The 16473-nt window shown below is 35.5% G+C and overlaps 1 protein-coding gene across 1 annotated transcript in view; it reads left to right on the forward strand.

The window, feature by feature from the left end:
* CDC14A (cell division cycle 14A) overlaps positions 1-16473 on the forward strand; it is a 60451-nt gene that overhangs the window by 23052 nt on the left and 20926 nt on the right. Inside the window, 4 exon segments of the mRNA XM_065842646.2 lie at positions 1917-1996; positions 9596-9662; positions 11848-11910; positions 14777-14864. Coding sequence (XP_065698718.2) covers positions 1917-1996; positions 9596-9662; positions 11848-11910; positions 14777-14864 — 298 coding nt within the window.

Here is a 16473-nt window from a genome sequence, read left to right on the forward strand (position 1 = left end):
CCTTCTAAACATCTTTTGACTGCAAGGAGGAATTTAGGCTTTAAATGTAAGCTAATTGATGTGATTATTGATATTAATTGACATGGATAAAATCAGTGTTTTTCTCTGAAATACAACTGCCACTGAAATCTACTGCACAGGATGTGTTGTTCTTAAATGCAGAACCTTCCCGGTGTGAAGGATGATAAAGAAAATATAAAGGAGACTTATTTCACACACTGAAAGAATCTTGCTAATAGCTGTGAAAACAGAACGGCATTGCTATGCTGCAGGGGTTGAAAGCATGGACGTGGTGCCATTATTTAGCAATCATGGCTGTAGGCAGACCATTACAGCAAAAAATAGAAAGAAATGGGCCCTTCACTTGTTGAAATAAGTAAATACGTATATCCATTAAGTAATATTTCCGTATTAGTAATTACTGGTTTGACCCCAACAACAAAGAGTCCAATAATTGAGTTAGAAGTAACTGTTCTGATAATACAGAATAAATTGAATGGTTTTCATATAGAAATGTGGTCTGTTTTGATGGTGGAAGGCTTCAGAAAACCTTTGCTTTTAGAGTTTCAGGAGGGGAGATTATAGAAGTTTGGCCAAATACAGGGACGTGAATTTTGGAAAACATGTAATTTGGGGACTTGTTAAATGAAACGGCAATAGATACAGTGCCGCAGTATTGAGATTTAACATATGAAGAAAAATGGGGTTTGTTCTTTTTGGGTACTGGTTGTTCTGATCGGTGCTGTCGGTGTGACCACGGGGAGTGGAGCAGCAACAGCGGAGGCTGAGGCTGAAATACAGCTCTGTGCCAAGGAACTGATCTTTTGAAAGCAAATCAATTTTTGTGAAGGGTTTTAGTCCTAATTTTGAGCAGTTGTTCAAAGCAGTCAAACAGGTGATAGATGAAAACCAGATGATTCTGAACCCTCTTTTTATTGCAACATGACAGAGTTTCTCAGACGTTTTTACCTGAGTCAATTTTTTTGTTGTTTTGTCCTGATCTTGTCTTTTCTGTTTGTGGTCTCCATGCTTGAGGAAGAAATTAATGTAAGAAAATCTACCTACCATGTTGACTGCATAGAGAATACTAAGAATCCTATTAACTTGACATATGACTCTAGACATAAAGCAAATGGCAGATATTCTGGAGTGACCACCACTTACCTACACTCTAATGTATTCAAGGTCAAAAGCTGAATAAAGCTTTTATATCAGGAACTAGCTTATGTCTTGGTTAAGAAAATAATTATTAGGATAGTTTGTATTCAACAGTTAAGTATGCATAGAACTAAAAAGTAACTGCTGGTTGTGAGGGGGGGATGGCTAGGGAAATTGTGTGGTTTCTTAAGCAAGCTGAGCTGACAGTGCTCAGCGATAGCAGAATGAGCCTTGGCTTAGGGTGTTACGGTAACTATGTGTTGGTCTCATAGTAACAGGTTCAGCTGGTTGATTTGGATATTTTTGTTAATTAGTGGTTTAATATTGATAATTACAAATAAAAATATTTATGTTGCAAAATCTCCCATGGAACTGTCGTAGAGAAATATTTCCTTTGTCAGCTGCTGTGATAATGTTTTGACTCATGTGAAGCTGGACAGAAACCTCCAGGCATGAATGCCTATTTTTCATCTTTGCACAGTGTTGAGTCTGTCTTAGTCTCTCAGTTGCAGAAATATGTGGGGCTTTAATTTTTATTTTTAAAGGTGGGGACTGACACAAAACAGTCTCTGTTTCTGTTGACTTCTGTTAATTTCTGAATCTCTTACTTAGTGTCTTTTCTGACATAAATGTCGTAGGAGTCAGTCACAAAGGAGTATAGTGTACAAGAGGTTAGTGGGGTGAGGGAAGTATACATGTGGTTAATGACTTTTCAGGCTCAGGGCTTATTTTTTTTCCTCTCTCCTCTCCTGCTTTAGGTAATTTACTTGAAGAAAACACCAGAAGAAGCTTACAGAACACTCTTGTCTGGATCTAATCCACCGTATCTTCCATTTAGGTATGTGAACGTGAGAAATGGGCCTGACTTTTCTGTGTTGGAATTTGCTAAACATAAATTTTTCAGATTTCCTTCCCAGAAAAGGGTTTCATGTCTGTACAGATGTATGGAAGTGACCAGTCTCCAGAAAAAAAAAAAAAAAAAAAAAAAAATATTACTTCTGGTGGAATTACTTGCTCTATGTTAGACTAATAAAGCCATTTAGATTGATTAAAGTTTTAAGGAACACTCCTAGTCTTGAAAACTGTCAGGTTTAGAAACTAGTTCTTAGCATGTTTGTGACTTAGCAATTGAAAGTTTTCTTTATGTTGCATCATGTTTTACTACTTGGAAGTCATTTAAATCTTTTAAATTACCTAGTACATAACTAGCTAGACTTCCATGAATGAAGGGTATTTTATGCTGTTATATTTTTCTCTATTTTACAGAACAAGTACTGATGTTCTAGTTATTAAATTGCCTTTCTGTTTTCAATGAATCATAGATAATTTCTACCAATCTGTGTTTATTCTCAGTACTAAAGTCATATTGAGACTTGAATCTGAGGAGTTCTAGCTATCATGCCTATCTAATGAAGAGATTGCTGGATTTTTTCTTCATGGTGTGGATCATGAAATGCCCTTGTACTCTCTGAATGGGAAGATCTCACACTATTATTGTGCAAACACTGGCAAGAAAAGGCAACTATAAGAAGGTCAATACTGATTCCCCTAAAAAAGAGGGTATTTTACAAGTAGTGTTCACTGTCAGCTGATGCATTTGTGAATGTAGACCTACTTTGTCTATATCAAATTCATCTGATTCTGCAACCACTCAGCAAGGGAAGATCACATTCTCTCTCTTATAGCCTTTACAGCAGCCAGATGCAGTATAAAATACCAGGACAGTACGTTTGTATGTAAGACCAGTTTGACTTTGAAATCTTAAACCATCGAACACATTTTTAAAAAAGGTATCAAATCATTGATAGCTTTTATTGGCAGAGAGTTTGTACATTCACCTGGTCATCAATAGCTCTCCAAAGCCCAAGAAGTTCACTGAGCTATTGATATCCATATTTTTCTCAGCTAAATATAAAATATATTTGGTTTAATGCATTAAAAATAATAATTTTTTAAAAATGTGGTTTTTAGCATCTCTAAATTCTGTATAAGATACAGGAATGATGATTTAAGTTAAATTAAGAGTAATGTATAATTTTATCCACCTTTTAGGTTATTTCATTCCTGATCTTTTCCCAGTTTGAAATAATTACATTGGTCCTTTCCATTCACAGAAGGTTCAACTATTGAAAAATTGCTACAAGAAGGTCTTTAAAGCAGACTCTATTCAGAGCACAGAAACAGTGTCAATACATTCCTGTCTCCTTGTTGTTTTGGGAAACAAACAAGTGAAATGTTTCCCTGCAATATTTGTCTTCCTTCTGGAGATTACTGTGTAACATTTTAGTGGAGTCTAAAAATTCTCAGTGGTTCAACTTTGGCAGGACTATTTCTTTCATATAAGAGCTTTCAATAATAAAATGACTTAAATTTTTCAGAATATTAAGCTTAGTTTATTCAAAACTTGCTTAGAAAGCAAAACTCTTAGTGGTGGAGGATGTATTTTACCTGAGAATAGCTGTATCTTGTTCACCAGATAAAAAAATTTACTGTTTGGAATTAAATTGCTTTGTCTTTGGGTTCCTTTCTCCCCTGACAAAGTAAAGATTAAGGTGTGTAGAAAAAAGGTTCTGACAAAGCAAAGAACCTTAGTTGTCAGATCCTAAAATTGCAAGACACAAAACTTAAGAGAAATAGTGTTTGCAGAACAGTCTCATGACTGGGGAATCTGATAGGGAGGGGATATTTGTGAGGTGGATTCATAGGAAAGTGCTGGAATAATACATAAGGAGCTTAAGAATGATGAAGGCTGAGAGAGGGGCAAGTAGATCCGATGAGGGCCTGCGGTGGGACAATCTAGACTAGCTGGGAATAGGGAAGAAAGCCTTTGAGATTGTTTGCTCTCCCTGACCATCCTGAGACATTGAGACAATCTCTGGTGCAAAGCACAGCATGATGCAGAGGCTCAAGCAGAGGAACCTGTGCTGGAAGCAGCAGGGCTGCCCCAGGTAGATCTGCTTGGCATCAGGCAATGCTGTGAAGAAACAAGTTGGTGCTATGAGAGTTTCTGCTCTTTCCACATCTTTAGTGTCTTGAAAAGGACTAAAATGACTTGTGTACAGTGGAAAAAAAAAAAAAAAAAGTCTTACCTCTTCCCACCTGCTCCAAGGTCTAGGAATGAAATAGTTTGAGATATTAATCATGGTATTCAGGACTTACTGACTTGAATTTAGTCTTGGAACCTGGAACTTAGATGTAACTTCTGTAGTAAAGGTATTCTGAATTTCAGTAGCTTCAAGTGCAAGAGTTTACCGGTGAGCAATGATCAGTTAAGTGTTACACTTAGACTAATTAACAAGTTTGTTCATTTGATATGTGCAGTGTCTTCTAATTGGAAAAAAAATAGACAGCTTTCAATAGGTGGAAGCTGCAGGATTGTCAGATTCTTTATGGCGTACTGAGATATGCTTACATTAAGTGATTGCTGGGAAACCGATTGACTTCCATCTAGCTCAGTGACCTCAAAAAGCCTTAATCGGCTTAGATCTTCAGCCACTATTTCATTTGAAGACAGCTTCAGCAAATATTGCTCATGGGTAGAAGGAAATCAGAATGCTGTTCTTACAAGATATGTGGATTTTTTTGGGGGTGGTGTTTTTATAATAGAAAAAGCTAAAGACAAAGCAGGACAATAAGGCACTACTATCTCTGAGATACTTTCACCTTATTTTTGGCTGATTTGCTGTCACTTTGTGATGCTCTGGTGTCTTGAACATATTGTGCTGTATCTTCACTTACATTTAAGAAAATGGTGCTAAGACCATTTTAAATCATCATAAATAGCAGTTTTCTATTGTGAAACTAAGTTTTAGGTTTTTACTTCAAACTACTCTGTATTGACATTTTATTAAAGAGAAAAAAACAAATGCATTTTAGTATTATTGTGTTCAGTCTCTAGATATGACATGAACTTCAGAGCTAGATTTTGTAGCTTTTGGGTTTTGTTTCTTTATTGCCAAGTGCTGGGGAAATAAACTGTTTTGTTGTTGACAGTGGTTAGAGGTTTGGTGAAAGGAGAAGCGTGCAGTATTGAGGTCAGCTACAAAAACTGTGAAATTGGATGTGGGATTTGCAGCTCTGTAATGCCGGCTCAGATTCATACTACAGCTGTGTCTCATGGAAATATTCACATTTTGAAAGCAATTAAAGTACTATCAGGTAATAGTTGGTAAAACCCTGTTTGAAAATCAAGGCGGTTTTCTATTTGACCATGAAAGACTGGAAGAATACTGTAATGAAATGTGATCAGCAACAGAAATCCAAGCACCTGCACTGTAGAACTGTGCAGGTGGTATCTGTATGTGCTCTATTCTATTATTCTGACATGAAGCGAAGCCTTCCTTTCTCTTGTATGCTTTTTTAAACAGAGTTCTGAGCTGAACACAAAGGTATAATATTTGAAAACCAAATAGCTTCATTTCCACCAGTAAAAACTCCTAAATGTTTTGTATGTGCATATGTAGTCCCAGTAGGTTAAAAATTACAAAAGCACATGCATTAGTTTTCCCTAGGGTAGGATGCTGACTGTGTGTGGTAGAGAAAGGAGAAGAATAAGTTTAAATAGGAAGTGTTTGGAATTAATTGTAATTGTAATCTTCCTCATAACTGTTAGTACTTGCATTTAATTTTACTGTGGTACGAAGTGTGGCCCATTGAGAACCGATTGCATTTTATGCAAGCTAAAATTAGTGTTATTTATTATTGCACTAAAACTTTGAAATATATCTGTCACTGATAAAAAGAAAATGTATGCTGGTGGATCTAGCGCTGTATAACTGACTTCTCAAGTCAGTGTGATATGAGCACAGCTATATTTCTAACAGGATTTTTTAAGTTCTGGCAGTATCCAATGTTTATCGGCATGATCTGGAAACTTATACTTCAGTAGGAAGGAAGACCGGTTGACACAAAGAACGGTGAAATTGAACTAGCTGTTCTGCATTAGTTTTTAAGTACTTATTTTTTCCAGTAAATGCATTAATTCAGGAGGATGCAGAAAATAAGATAAAATTTGGTTTCTAAATATTTACAAAGCTTCTGAATGATTTGACATGACGACTTAGTGATTTCTCTGGGCTAGCAAAAGAACTTGATAGCTCAGCCCCAGCCTGGAGGGAGTCCTCTGGGTGACTGAGGGGGAGATTTGTTTTGGTTTTGCTTTTAACAAAGTAATAATCAAACTGATTAGTGATTTAAAATACCTTGGACAACTTCCTCTAAACAAAAATATATTTTACAAGTAATTTATTTAAAACATTCAGAAAATCAAGTCACTATAAACTCTTAATCTTCGCATTTTGAGTATTTCAAGGCCTTTCTAGACATGAAATTGGTGATAAGATGGGCATTAAGCACGTTTCCTCTAATATTTCTGCAAAATGCTCTTTGACTTCTCTGAAATAATACGAAAAGATCTATTCGATAAGCAGATTGAATATAAAAATGTATCACTTCATAAGTATGGTGCAACTTTGCTTCATAAATAAACTAATTTTAAATATTTAAAACAGCTCTGTAAAGTGCATTTTGTTGCTTGCTGTCTATTCTAAACTTCAGTTTCATCTTCTGAGTCCACAAACGCCTTCCCTGTACTTCAGGTATTGCTCTACTGTATCAATGGATCCAGCATACAGAATTCTCATGGATTATATGTAAAACTTCTGCCAGATTAATTTCCTTGTTCTTATGCCTAAAATTGAATACCTGTGGATGGCTTAGCTTACAATTCTGGAGCATAAAGCAGTTTCAGAAAGGGGTGTGCATCTGGAATTGATTCTGATCAGGCAGTTGTACTTTTGGAAACTAGGAAAACAAACAAAAACCAAACACATAAAAACCACAAACAAACCAACCCTGCAAACCACAAGCAAACAAGCCAAACCAGGTATATTCCTGGATTTACCTTGAGAAAGTTTTGGAGTGCTAAAATGAAAATGGCTGTGGCTTTAAGGAAAAGTAAGTACATAGATTTTGTTCTGATTTTATTGTTTTCCAAATTATGATAGGAGGAACTTTATTATTTGCTTGCCTTTTCTTACCAGAAGATACTTGAGGAGCACAGGTAGAGAGAGATGATGGCAGGTCTGATGTCATATGCTCAATATTTGCCATGGTTCATCAAACATGATGCTTTCCCTTGAAGCATTAGGTAACATTAAGCCACAACTTCCCGGCGTTATTTCACTACTGTGCTGTAGTGTCACTCATGTCTAGTGTTTGTTTATGGTTTTGTTACAATATTTTCTTTTCCCACAGAAGATAGATGGGGGTGTGAGTTTTTCAGATCTTAAGTCAGTGTGTTGCATTTCTTAAAAAAAAAAAAAAAAAATCATTAGAATACTGCTATTCTTTGAGTTTCTCTTCATGTGGGCATTTAAACAACTTTTTTACTTGTTCGTTCCAAAACTTGGCCTATTTGGAATTTTTCTGGCTTTCAGTTTATGATTTCACTGTGTGCGGATGGCAGGTGTCAGCAGAACAGTTTTCCCTGGTCCGAGTGCACCTACTGTGATGGTTACGTGCACAGGAAGAGCAATGGGACAGGTGTGGCTTGGATTTGGGGGTGGTGGGTGTGAGCTGTGGGTGTCCAGGTGCACTCAGCTGTCATAGCTGTCTGTGGGAACAGAGCTAAGAATACATCTGCAACTGTGATCGGCTTATCTTGTACATCTAGGTCAAGTTCAGTGTCCTCCCCCTGCTCTCCTTTCCCTTCTCTCTTGCTCTAATAGCACTTCTTAATGGATTAGAGACTCTTTTCCCAGTGTCTTTATGTGCTGCAGTATTGGATGTCTTATCAGTTGAAGAAGTAGTTACAATTTTTATTTTACCTCTATGTATATATTATTGTTTTTGCAACCCTAACATGTAATATAGAACATCTGCTACAATCATATCTTCTATTTATATTTTTCTGAATTCTTAGTTGTGTGGTTTATATTAGCTTAGGTTTTGTTGTTGTTGTTTTTGTTGTTTCTGTCAGCTCCTTCAGAAAACTGGTACAGCTTTTAAAGATTTTCTGCTATGTATGTGTTCCCACTGGGGCCTGAAGATTTTTTGCTCGGAAGACCTTTCTATTTGCTAAAATGCTTTTGTGCTGAAATGGTCCGTTATTCAACTTATCCATGGCAAAGCATATTGTCTGTAAAGTTTATATTTTATAGCTTTGGTGTGTTTTGCTTATCTAATATAATGAAAATACTTTATGGCTTTTCATTTTGAAAAATGTCTTTGGATTTGGTTATTGGAGGTTTATTCACACTTTAAAGTTCCCATTCTAAAGCATTGTGGTTAAGTACTTTGCAATAATCTAATGACTCGAAAGCTTGTCTAGAGTAGCTTGCCTGTAATATGACACTACGAGAATTGTAGCTTTTAATTTTCTTAAATACATTTTCTATGAACAATGCTTCCTCAAAACTGCTATATTTATTCTGTTGTAAAAGAATGAGTGAGAATATTCTACTTACTTGGGGTTGAAGGAGCATATCAATATAACGAATTTCATACTAATAGCAAGTAGACTATCAAAAAAGGAAGGTTTTCAATGAGAGTGAAATTTTGAGTCAATTATAGATAAAAGATGTATCTGTCTGAAACCTAAGACCTTGATATTCTGAGAAACTACGGTTCTTAGCGTTCTGGATAAGACAGCTTAGAGCAACACTGTAAAAGATTTCTTTAATTGAGTGAGTGGGAAATAATCTTGCCAGGTAGAATTTAGTTAAAACGCAAACTGGTCTGGAGCAGGCCTTCAAAAGTATTTTTTCCTTTTCTATAATACATCTGTTGCTGTTATTTTCTTGGTGGTGTTGTGGTTTGTGTTTTTTTTTTTTTTTTTTTTTTTTTTTTAATGTTGGTACCTCTTACTACTTGAATATGTTTTGCCTGAGGGTATCCTGTCATCTTTTAAAGAGAAATTGTTATTTTCATAGTGGCAGAACCGAGGTCAAGTAATTTAAACTTTAGTTATATCTGGATAATTTTTAATCATATGTGTAATCAGGCATCAAAATGAGAGACTGTAAAAAAAATCTGAACTACTAGTCTGTTTGCCTTTCCTCATTAGACAGCATAATGCGATTAAGACTTGAATAACAGTTAAAGCAATTTTTGCATTGTTTGCTACTACCCTTAAACAGTTGAGAGTACACATGGCTTCCTGTTCCAGGACACCGTAAGTGATTTGGTAAAGGACGTGTAGTTAGATGATGTAAAATGTGCACTTAAAATAATTCATAGTATCTCACCACGTTTACACTGAGCTTCATCTTTGGGAGAGGAGTGTTTTAGCATGAGCAAGCTTCTAGAAAGATGTCATCTTCTAACTTTAATTCAGATTTCTCAGAGGGGGTTTAATAACTTGAATATACTCTGTGTGCTGCCTTTCCTTGAGTATTAAAAATAATTTTGTGTATATTCATTTGTATTAAATCTATAGGGATGCTTCATTTGGGAACTGCACGTACAATCTAACGATCTTGGACTGTTTGCAGGGAATAAATAAGGTAATAACACTTTTGCTTGACAAAACAGATTTAAAGTGACAGATGTAAAATGTAAAGGAAGATACTGTTAAAATACATTAGAAAATCTGGTTTCAAAGCAGAATGTGTGTGAATGGGTAATACGCTGTCATGAAGCCTAAGGTACTGAGGGCTGTGGTTAAGCAGTGACACCAGGAGGTTACACTTTCACCTGGCTGGCCTGGCCTTTGACACCTTTCTGAACTTCGCTTTCTGAACTGGAATGAGCAAACCCACCAGGCTTGGCTGCGGACATGTCTTACCAGTGCACTAGGACTGCTAGTAGAACATTTGTAACCATTGGTAAAAGGGAATAACATGGGTGACAAAGTCAAGTGAGACAGATACCGAGGTATACTGTGATTTAATCTAGGCAGGTTTTGCATGTACTTGGCCCCAACTTTCCCCCAAAACACTTGGTTTGTTGTTTGACACTAATATTTTCAGGATTGTTTAGAAAGAATGAAAACTAATATATCTTTCTAATGTTTTGATGTGTCACTTTCAACAGTCCTGGTCTTCAGGAATACTAAGCTCCAATATAGGGGTTTTTTTTAAATGTTGTCACCTTTTAATTGGCAACCTTGTGTTATAGTGTTTACTTCATACTATAAGCAAGGATTAAGTTTTGTTCATTTCCCAGTGATCTTGATGAAGGGAGCAGGCTCTAGAACAGTTCTGTACAGACACTTTATAGACTATTTGTAATTCTTAAAAGTATGGTAGAACAAGTGTTTCTTAAAATTGAAAAAAAGAGATCAAGCTTAATATTTTTAGTTCTCTGGGGGTGGGAAAGGAGCTGTCAGTTAACAGAAAGTCTCTAATCTGTGTGACATTCTACAGATCCTAAAGCTCTGTGAAGCAGTAGGTGCAGTCAGTGAAATTTATCTGCAAGCAACATACCAAAAGGACTTTGAGATCAGTTTTTCCTCCTTTGTTCCCATAAATTGTGTTGAATTTTTGTCCAGTTTGCCTACAGAGATAAAAATACTTGGAGCAGAAACCAAATGCCTTAATCTAAAATAAAATCTTAGTCTATCTGGGTAAATTTGGTGTTTACATGCACATATATCATACACATGTCATCCAGGGGTCCTATGAATTCTGGAGTGCAGCCAGCCAACCATGCTTAAATGAAATATGTTTTTCTAACTCAGCTGTTCAAATAAACCTCTTGGTATTTTATGTTTCATGACAGGTCCAGCCATTGAGCTTACGTTGTGTATGACAAAGCTATTTTTGTTTTGTCTTAAAAAAGGTATATATGTAGCAAATAATGGCAGACTGGGTATTGTTTTTTAAATCATAGATCTGTGGTGTACTTCTTATCACACCTAAACCCCAGGATGTTGTGTGATATCTATACTTCTTGGAATGCAATAGATTCAGGATAAATATATGCTGCAGAACTGTCTTCCACCTATTCCTTTGAAGGCATTTGGGCTAAGAATTCCTCATTTGTAGAATAGTTTTTAATATGGTATCATACACAAATCTTCAAAATTGGCATATTTAACAATAGTACAGTAATTAAATGCAAAACTTGACTTCTTTCAATGCTGTAACAGACACTGTCTAATGTAGTCTAGTGAACTTCAATCTATCAGAGGAATGTGTATTAAAAAAAAAATTTAAAAACCCACATAAAATACAGGGTTATACACGGTACTGTATTCTGTATATGCCATTTTGCCTGGGTATTATGGTGGTGAAATCAGAGTATCAAATATAGAAAATCAGTAAACCCTCAATGTTTTATATTTTGTTATGTCCAACGGTACAGAATGTATTCAGCATAGAAATAATGGAATGAATGTATGACAAAAAGGGAATTGCTTTTTAATTTGTCATCTGCCTTAAAGAAAAAAATATACACAGTGGGGTGGGGAGAATCAATTGTATTATTTAAGTGATATGCAACAACCTTATGTTCCATTGTAATGTCTTTGAAGAGGAAATAGTGAGCCTGACATGTTTTCGTGACTTTGTTTTTGTTGTCTGTGTTGTTAATCTGTGCAAATGTAACGTTGTCTTCATGTAGAGGCTTCAATAAGCTGGAAGCACAAACCATGTAGTAATTTAGTTTTGATTCTCAAAATCAGTATTATAAAGTGAGATTATATATATATAATATTTCAGAACAAACTGACACCTTATTGCCTTTTAGGCCTTGCAGCATGGATTTTTTGACTTTAAGACATTTGATGTGGATGAATATGAACATTATGAGGTTTGTACATTTAATAATGAGTTGAACGTGTTTGGTTTACCTAAAATAAGTTAGAATATGCCATATCACACAACTTTAAGACATACTGGAAACACATTTTAATTTACATTTGAACACTGGGTCTTACTTAAGGTATGTACATCCAAACCTGTATTTTGAGCTTTATTAGTAAGGATGCACTATATGGGGATTCCAGTAATGAAAATACTTGCAAAATATTTCCCTAATGAAGTTCCAGAAAGCTAACACATGTAATTCACTGTTACGTCAGCTTTCTTACAATTTAAGAATAGGTACTCTAGATGCTTCTAGGGCTTTGTTCTGTAACATACACACCTTTATCTGCCTGTAGTAGGCAGTTCTCTCAAGCTATATTGCTGCAGAGAACCTTCAAAATAGGCCTGTCCTACACCATGAACTGTGCAGCGTATAGAAGAAATTGCAGGCACAGAAGGTGAATATATTATATACAGAATAGTGACGTGATCTTCGTCTACCATTTCCCACACCCAAAGGAAGAGAAAGGTTGTTTGTGTGGTTTTTTTTTTGGTTGTTTTTGGTTTTGTTTTTGGTTTTTTACTGAAGTCAGCATCAGCCATGTGGTTGTATTGCACCTTGTCTTTGGAACTCCCTGAAGTTCCTGCATTTGCATTGGTTAAGGAGAAAGACATATAAACTGGAGGTGTAATAAACATTTGAATATATATTAAACTCTTTTTAGAGTTGCAACTTAATTGTAGCCAGTATTCTTCCACGCAGCCCCCTCTAATGCAATTTTCAGAAAACTTGGAAATGATGAGAATAAATTTGCTTAGTCTGAAAATGTCCATTTAAAAATTTATTATGTTAAGTTGAATCTTTCTAATATCAAACAAGTTTTATGGATAATTGCTTTTTAACAATCTCTAGTGTTTCATAAAGAACTATTTTGTTTTACAAGCAAGAACATAGGGCTGTCTCAGTACATATCTGAAATACATACAGCTTTAGAAAATGCTTCATAAATGTTCAAGAAAGAGGGTAAACTCAGGAGAGGAATAAACAGTGGCAAAACTTGATTTACAACACATATCCATACAGTTGATGTTGGCTGCAGTAGGCACACTATAATAGCTGTTCACAAAACATAAAGAATTTTTAGAAGGATTTCTGTATCCTGTAATGCTACATAATGATTAGATTAAGAAATTGGTACAGCTTTTGGTGAATTACTGAAATTAAGAGTAACTAAAATTTAAAGTGTGAAATTGCTGCTCTTTTACTATATATACAAAAGGAAAATATTCTAAAAGCAAATGATGGTCGGGAATTCTTAAGAATCTGTAGATATAGTAGGCATTAATCTGCCTGAAAAAATATTAAAGTAATTGACTAAAGCTATCACATTATCTTGTTTAATACTTAACATTATGTTAGTTTGTGAAAACTATGTATGTTCAAATGATGTTTAAAGTGTGCTGCCCCCTGTCTGAGTTTAAGAAGCAGGAACTTGGAATCATCTTTCATTTTTTGTCTGTTTTTTGGAATGCCATCTTTTATTTTATGCATCATGGTCAACTTTATATGTTTAGATATGTCCTGTGCTGTATTTCCAAAACTTTAAATGTTCCAGGTTTTTGCTGTATTAGGTTTTCAAATGTGTAGTTATGTGGAGAAAAGTTGCATAAGACTTAATGGGAGCAGGCTAAAGGAAATTCTGTTTCACGTTTATAGTTCTTTCATCTTTCTACATTATCAAGGCAGCTAATTCCCCTTTTGTTGGACTAAATGTAAAATACTCAAGTTCTCTTTTTTTCATAATAATGTTGTTTGCATGTAGCATTGAGTATATATACACACATAGATACCTGTAGTTGAGATTGGTTAAAATTATTCACAGTAACGCGTGTAACTATGAAGAACTACTTAATTCACAAACAAAACCAGTAATACAAATCTGGAAATACTTTTAACCTCTTCCTTGAAGGGGGTAGAGGTGCTCCAGTGTTGAGCCTGTGGTCTGTGGTGCAAATTTGTGGGGCAGGGGGGTCCTGACTTGGCCCCAAGGTCAGTTCGCTGGTCCTTATGCAACCCCGTTAACTTACAGGAGTTGTCACTGCGTGAGGACATTTGGAGCAGACTAATGGGCTCTGCTAAGCAAACAGTCAGTGAATTGATTACAGTAATGTCCATTATCAGAACCTTTCACTCATTAGGATGCTTTGATGAGCTGAGCGCTAGAAACACAAGCTTAATAATGCAGTTGAACTGAGTTCCATGTCCTTAAAAGTCGTGCTGAGAATAACTGTGTGACCAAATGAGGAGCGAGCACCCTCCAATTAAAAGAAAGTGGAATTTTGAGCTTTAGCTATGTATTTCCAAAGAAGCCTTCAGTTTTCTCGCTGTCAGAATTTGAAGAGCCTTTTTAAAGTTTTCATTTTAAAGTGAGCAAGAAATTCTTGCTTATCACAGTTTGAAGGTTTTGTTGCTTTTTTAGTCTTTTTATTTGATTTCTACTTTGTGACTATGATTACTGATTCATCAGACTTATACCAATATGTAAATTTCTGTTTCTACTGGGAAAGGATAATGGGTTTTGAAGGCTAATTGGTTTTTAATTTATTTTCTGGGAATTGGGGTTTTTTAGCCAGTGCCTTATAGGGAAGCATTTTTCCATATTGCATTTCATTTTATTAAGAGATTTCTGCAAAACAGCTTGTGGTAAGTTGGTTTGTCCTATAGAGGTAAGCTAACTGATTACATTGAAGTGGTTTGTTTTAATGCAGCAAAAACATAGTCAAAAGTAAAATAGAATCTTGGGTTTTTTTTAACCTTATATGTATACATATTCAATTGCTTTTCTCTTTCCCTTCTGAAATTTTCATAGCGAGTGGAAAATGGTGACTTCAACTGGATTGTTCCAGGAAAATTTTTGGCATTTAGTGGACCACACCCAAAAAGCAAACTTGAAAATGGTATGCTGTATATTTTAATGCTATTCTATAATCCTTTTTTTTCCAGTATGTTAAATAGTCACAGCCAATGAACAGAAGATAATAGAGGTTTATAGATTATCATCCTCAGAAATAATCATACAATGAACACTTTATATACTATCATAGAACTTAATTCCGAAGACTATGGAATTAATAATTCCAAATCTTCTAGTAGTCAGTGACTTTCATTCAGTGATGAATTGCCTGAGAAATTCAGGCCCCTGACTTTTTTCCTGGAACCTGACACCTGGTACGGTAAGTATACAGAATTAAAGATGAGTTGCAAAAGCAAATGAAACTATGTTAAGAGTTTTGTAACAAAGGCCAGGGAAGACTAGAAAAAGAAGCTTGTCTTTACTTCTGACGATTCTTGGGATAATGGGAAGGACCTATGTGATTCTAATGGCATAAAAAAGAGACACTTGACCAACAGAGGGAGAGTAGAGATTTGGTCCTACTAGAAGGAAAATGAGTCATTTATAAACTATAATCAGATTTTTGCTGAATTTCACCTTGTACTTTGTTCCATGTGGCTTTATGTGAGCATGTTTTCTGAATATCTGCTTTGTTTTTTCACTTCTGTTCTCTCATGTTTCTTTTATGACTGGAACACTGCTCATTGCGTAGTGTCCTCCGAATGTTTAAACGAAATACAAGGAGAAAACATTTAGATTGGTTTGGGTTTCTTCCCCAATCACTGTTACAGTCCCTTCTTGCAGAATTTTTTCAAAAATTACTGAAATTGTTCCGTGCAGTTTGGAAAATCTATGCTTTATTTTTAATGTGTATATAACTCAAAATTACCGAATAAACACCAGTGCTTAAAATCCAGTTTGGAGACTACAAATAGGCCTCACCCAGGGGAGCCTAAGTAGACATGACAAAGCCATGTTTTTGTCATTATATTGTGACTCTAGTTGCATTTATTAATGCGTATATGGCTTGTGGAAAAGGTGCATGTTTTGTGGGGAAGCTTTTGGACTTCATTTGAACAGGAATAAAAATTCTGGAGATAAACCAGAGAATTTGGTCAATGAGAGGCCTTCTGATTTGTGTGGTAGCTATGTTGTTCCTGTGTTTTGTTTACAAGACTTGATTGTTAATGGAAAAGAATAAACTACATTTTACAAACATATATAGACATGTGTGCATGTGTTCCCTCACACCCTTGTCAGAGAACATCTATTTGGTGAAAGTGCCCTAAACAGGACACTCCCTGCCCCCCCTTCTTCATCTAGAGGATCCTTTTGTTTTGAACTGAATCGAAGGACTAAAGCTTTATTACTGCACAGTGGAGCAAGAGTATTTCTGGTATTACAGTTTTTTCTTCGACCGTTCCTCTTGTCCATAGTAGAGATCACCAATCTATTTTCCTGATAAATGAGTGTTTCTTCTTAAAGCATGTTCTTGTTCTTTGATCTGCAACTTGACTATAGATGAACAGCTGTTCTGAAATGCTATATTCATATATGTGCCGAACTTTATATATAAAATCCTACTTGTAGAGAGGAATGGGCTAATGAGGAGACAGTACAGTGTTTCACATATACTGTGCTTTAATTCTTTTTCCTATCCTTTTTTTAATTAT

This window comes from Patagioenas fasciata, chromosome 6 (assembly GCF_037038585.1).
Source record: "Patagioenas fasciata isolate bPatFas1 chromosome 6, bPatFas1.hap1, whole genome shotgun sequence".
Lineage (NCBI taxonomy): Eukaryota > Metazoa > Chordata > Aves > Columbiformes > Columbidae > Patagioenas > Patagioenas fasciata.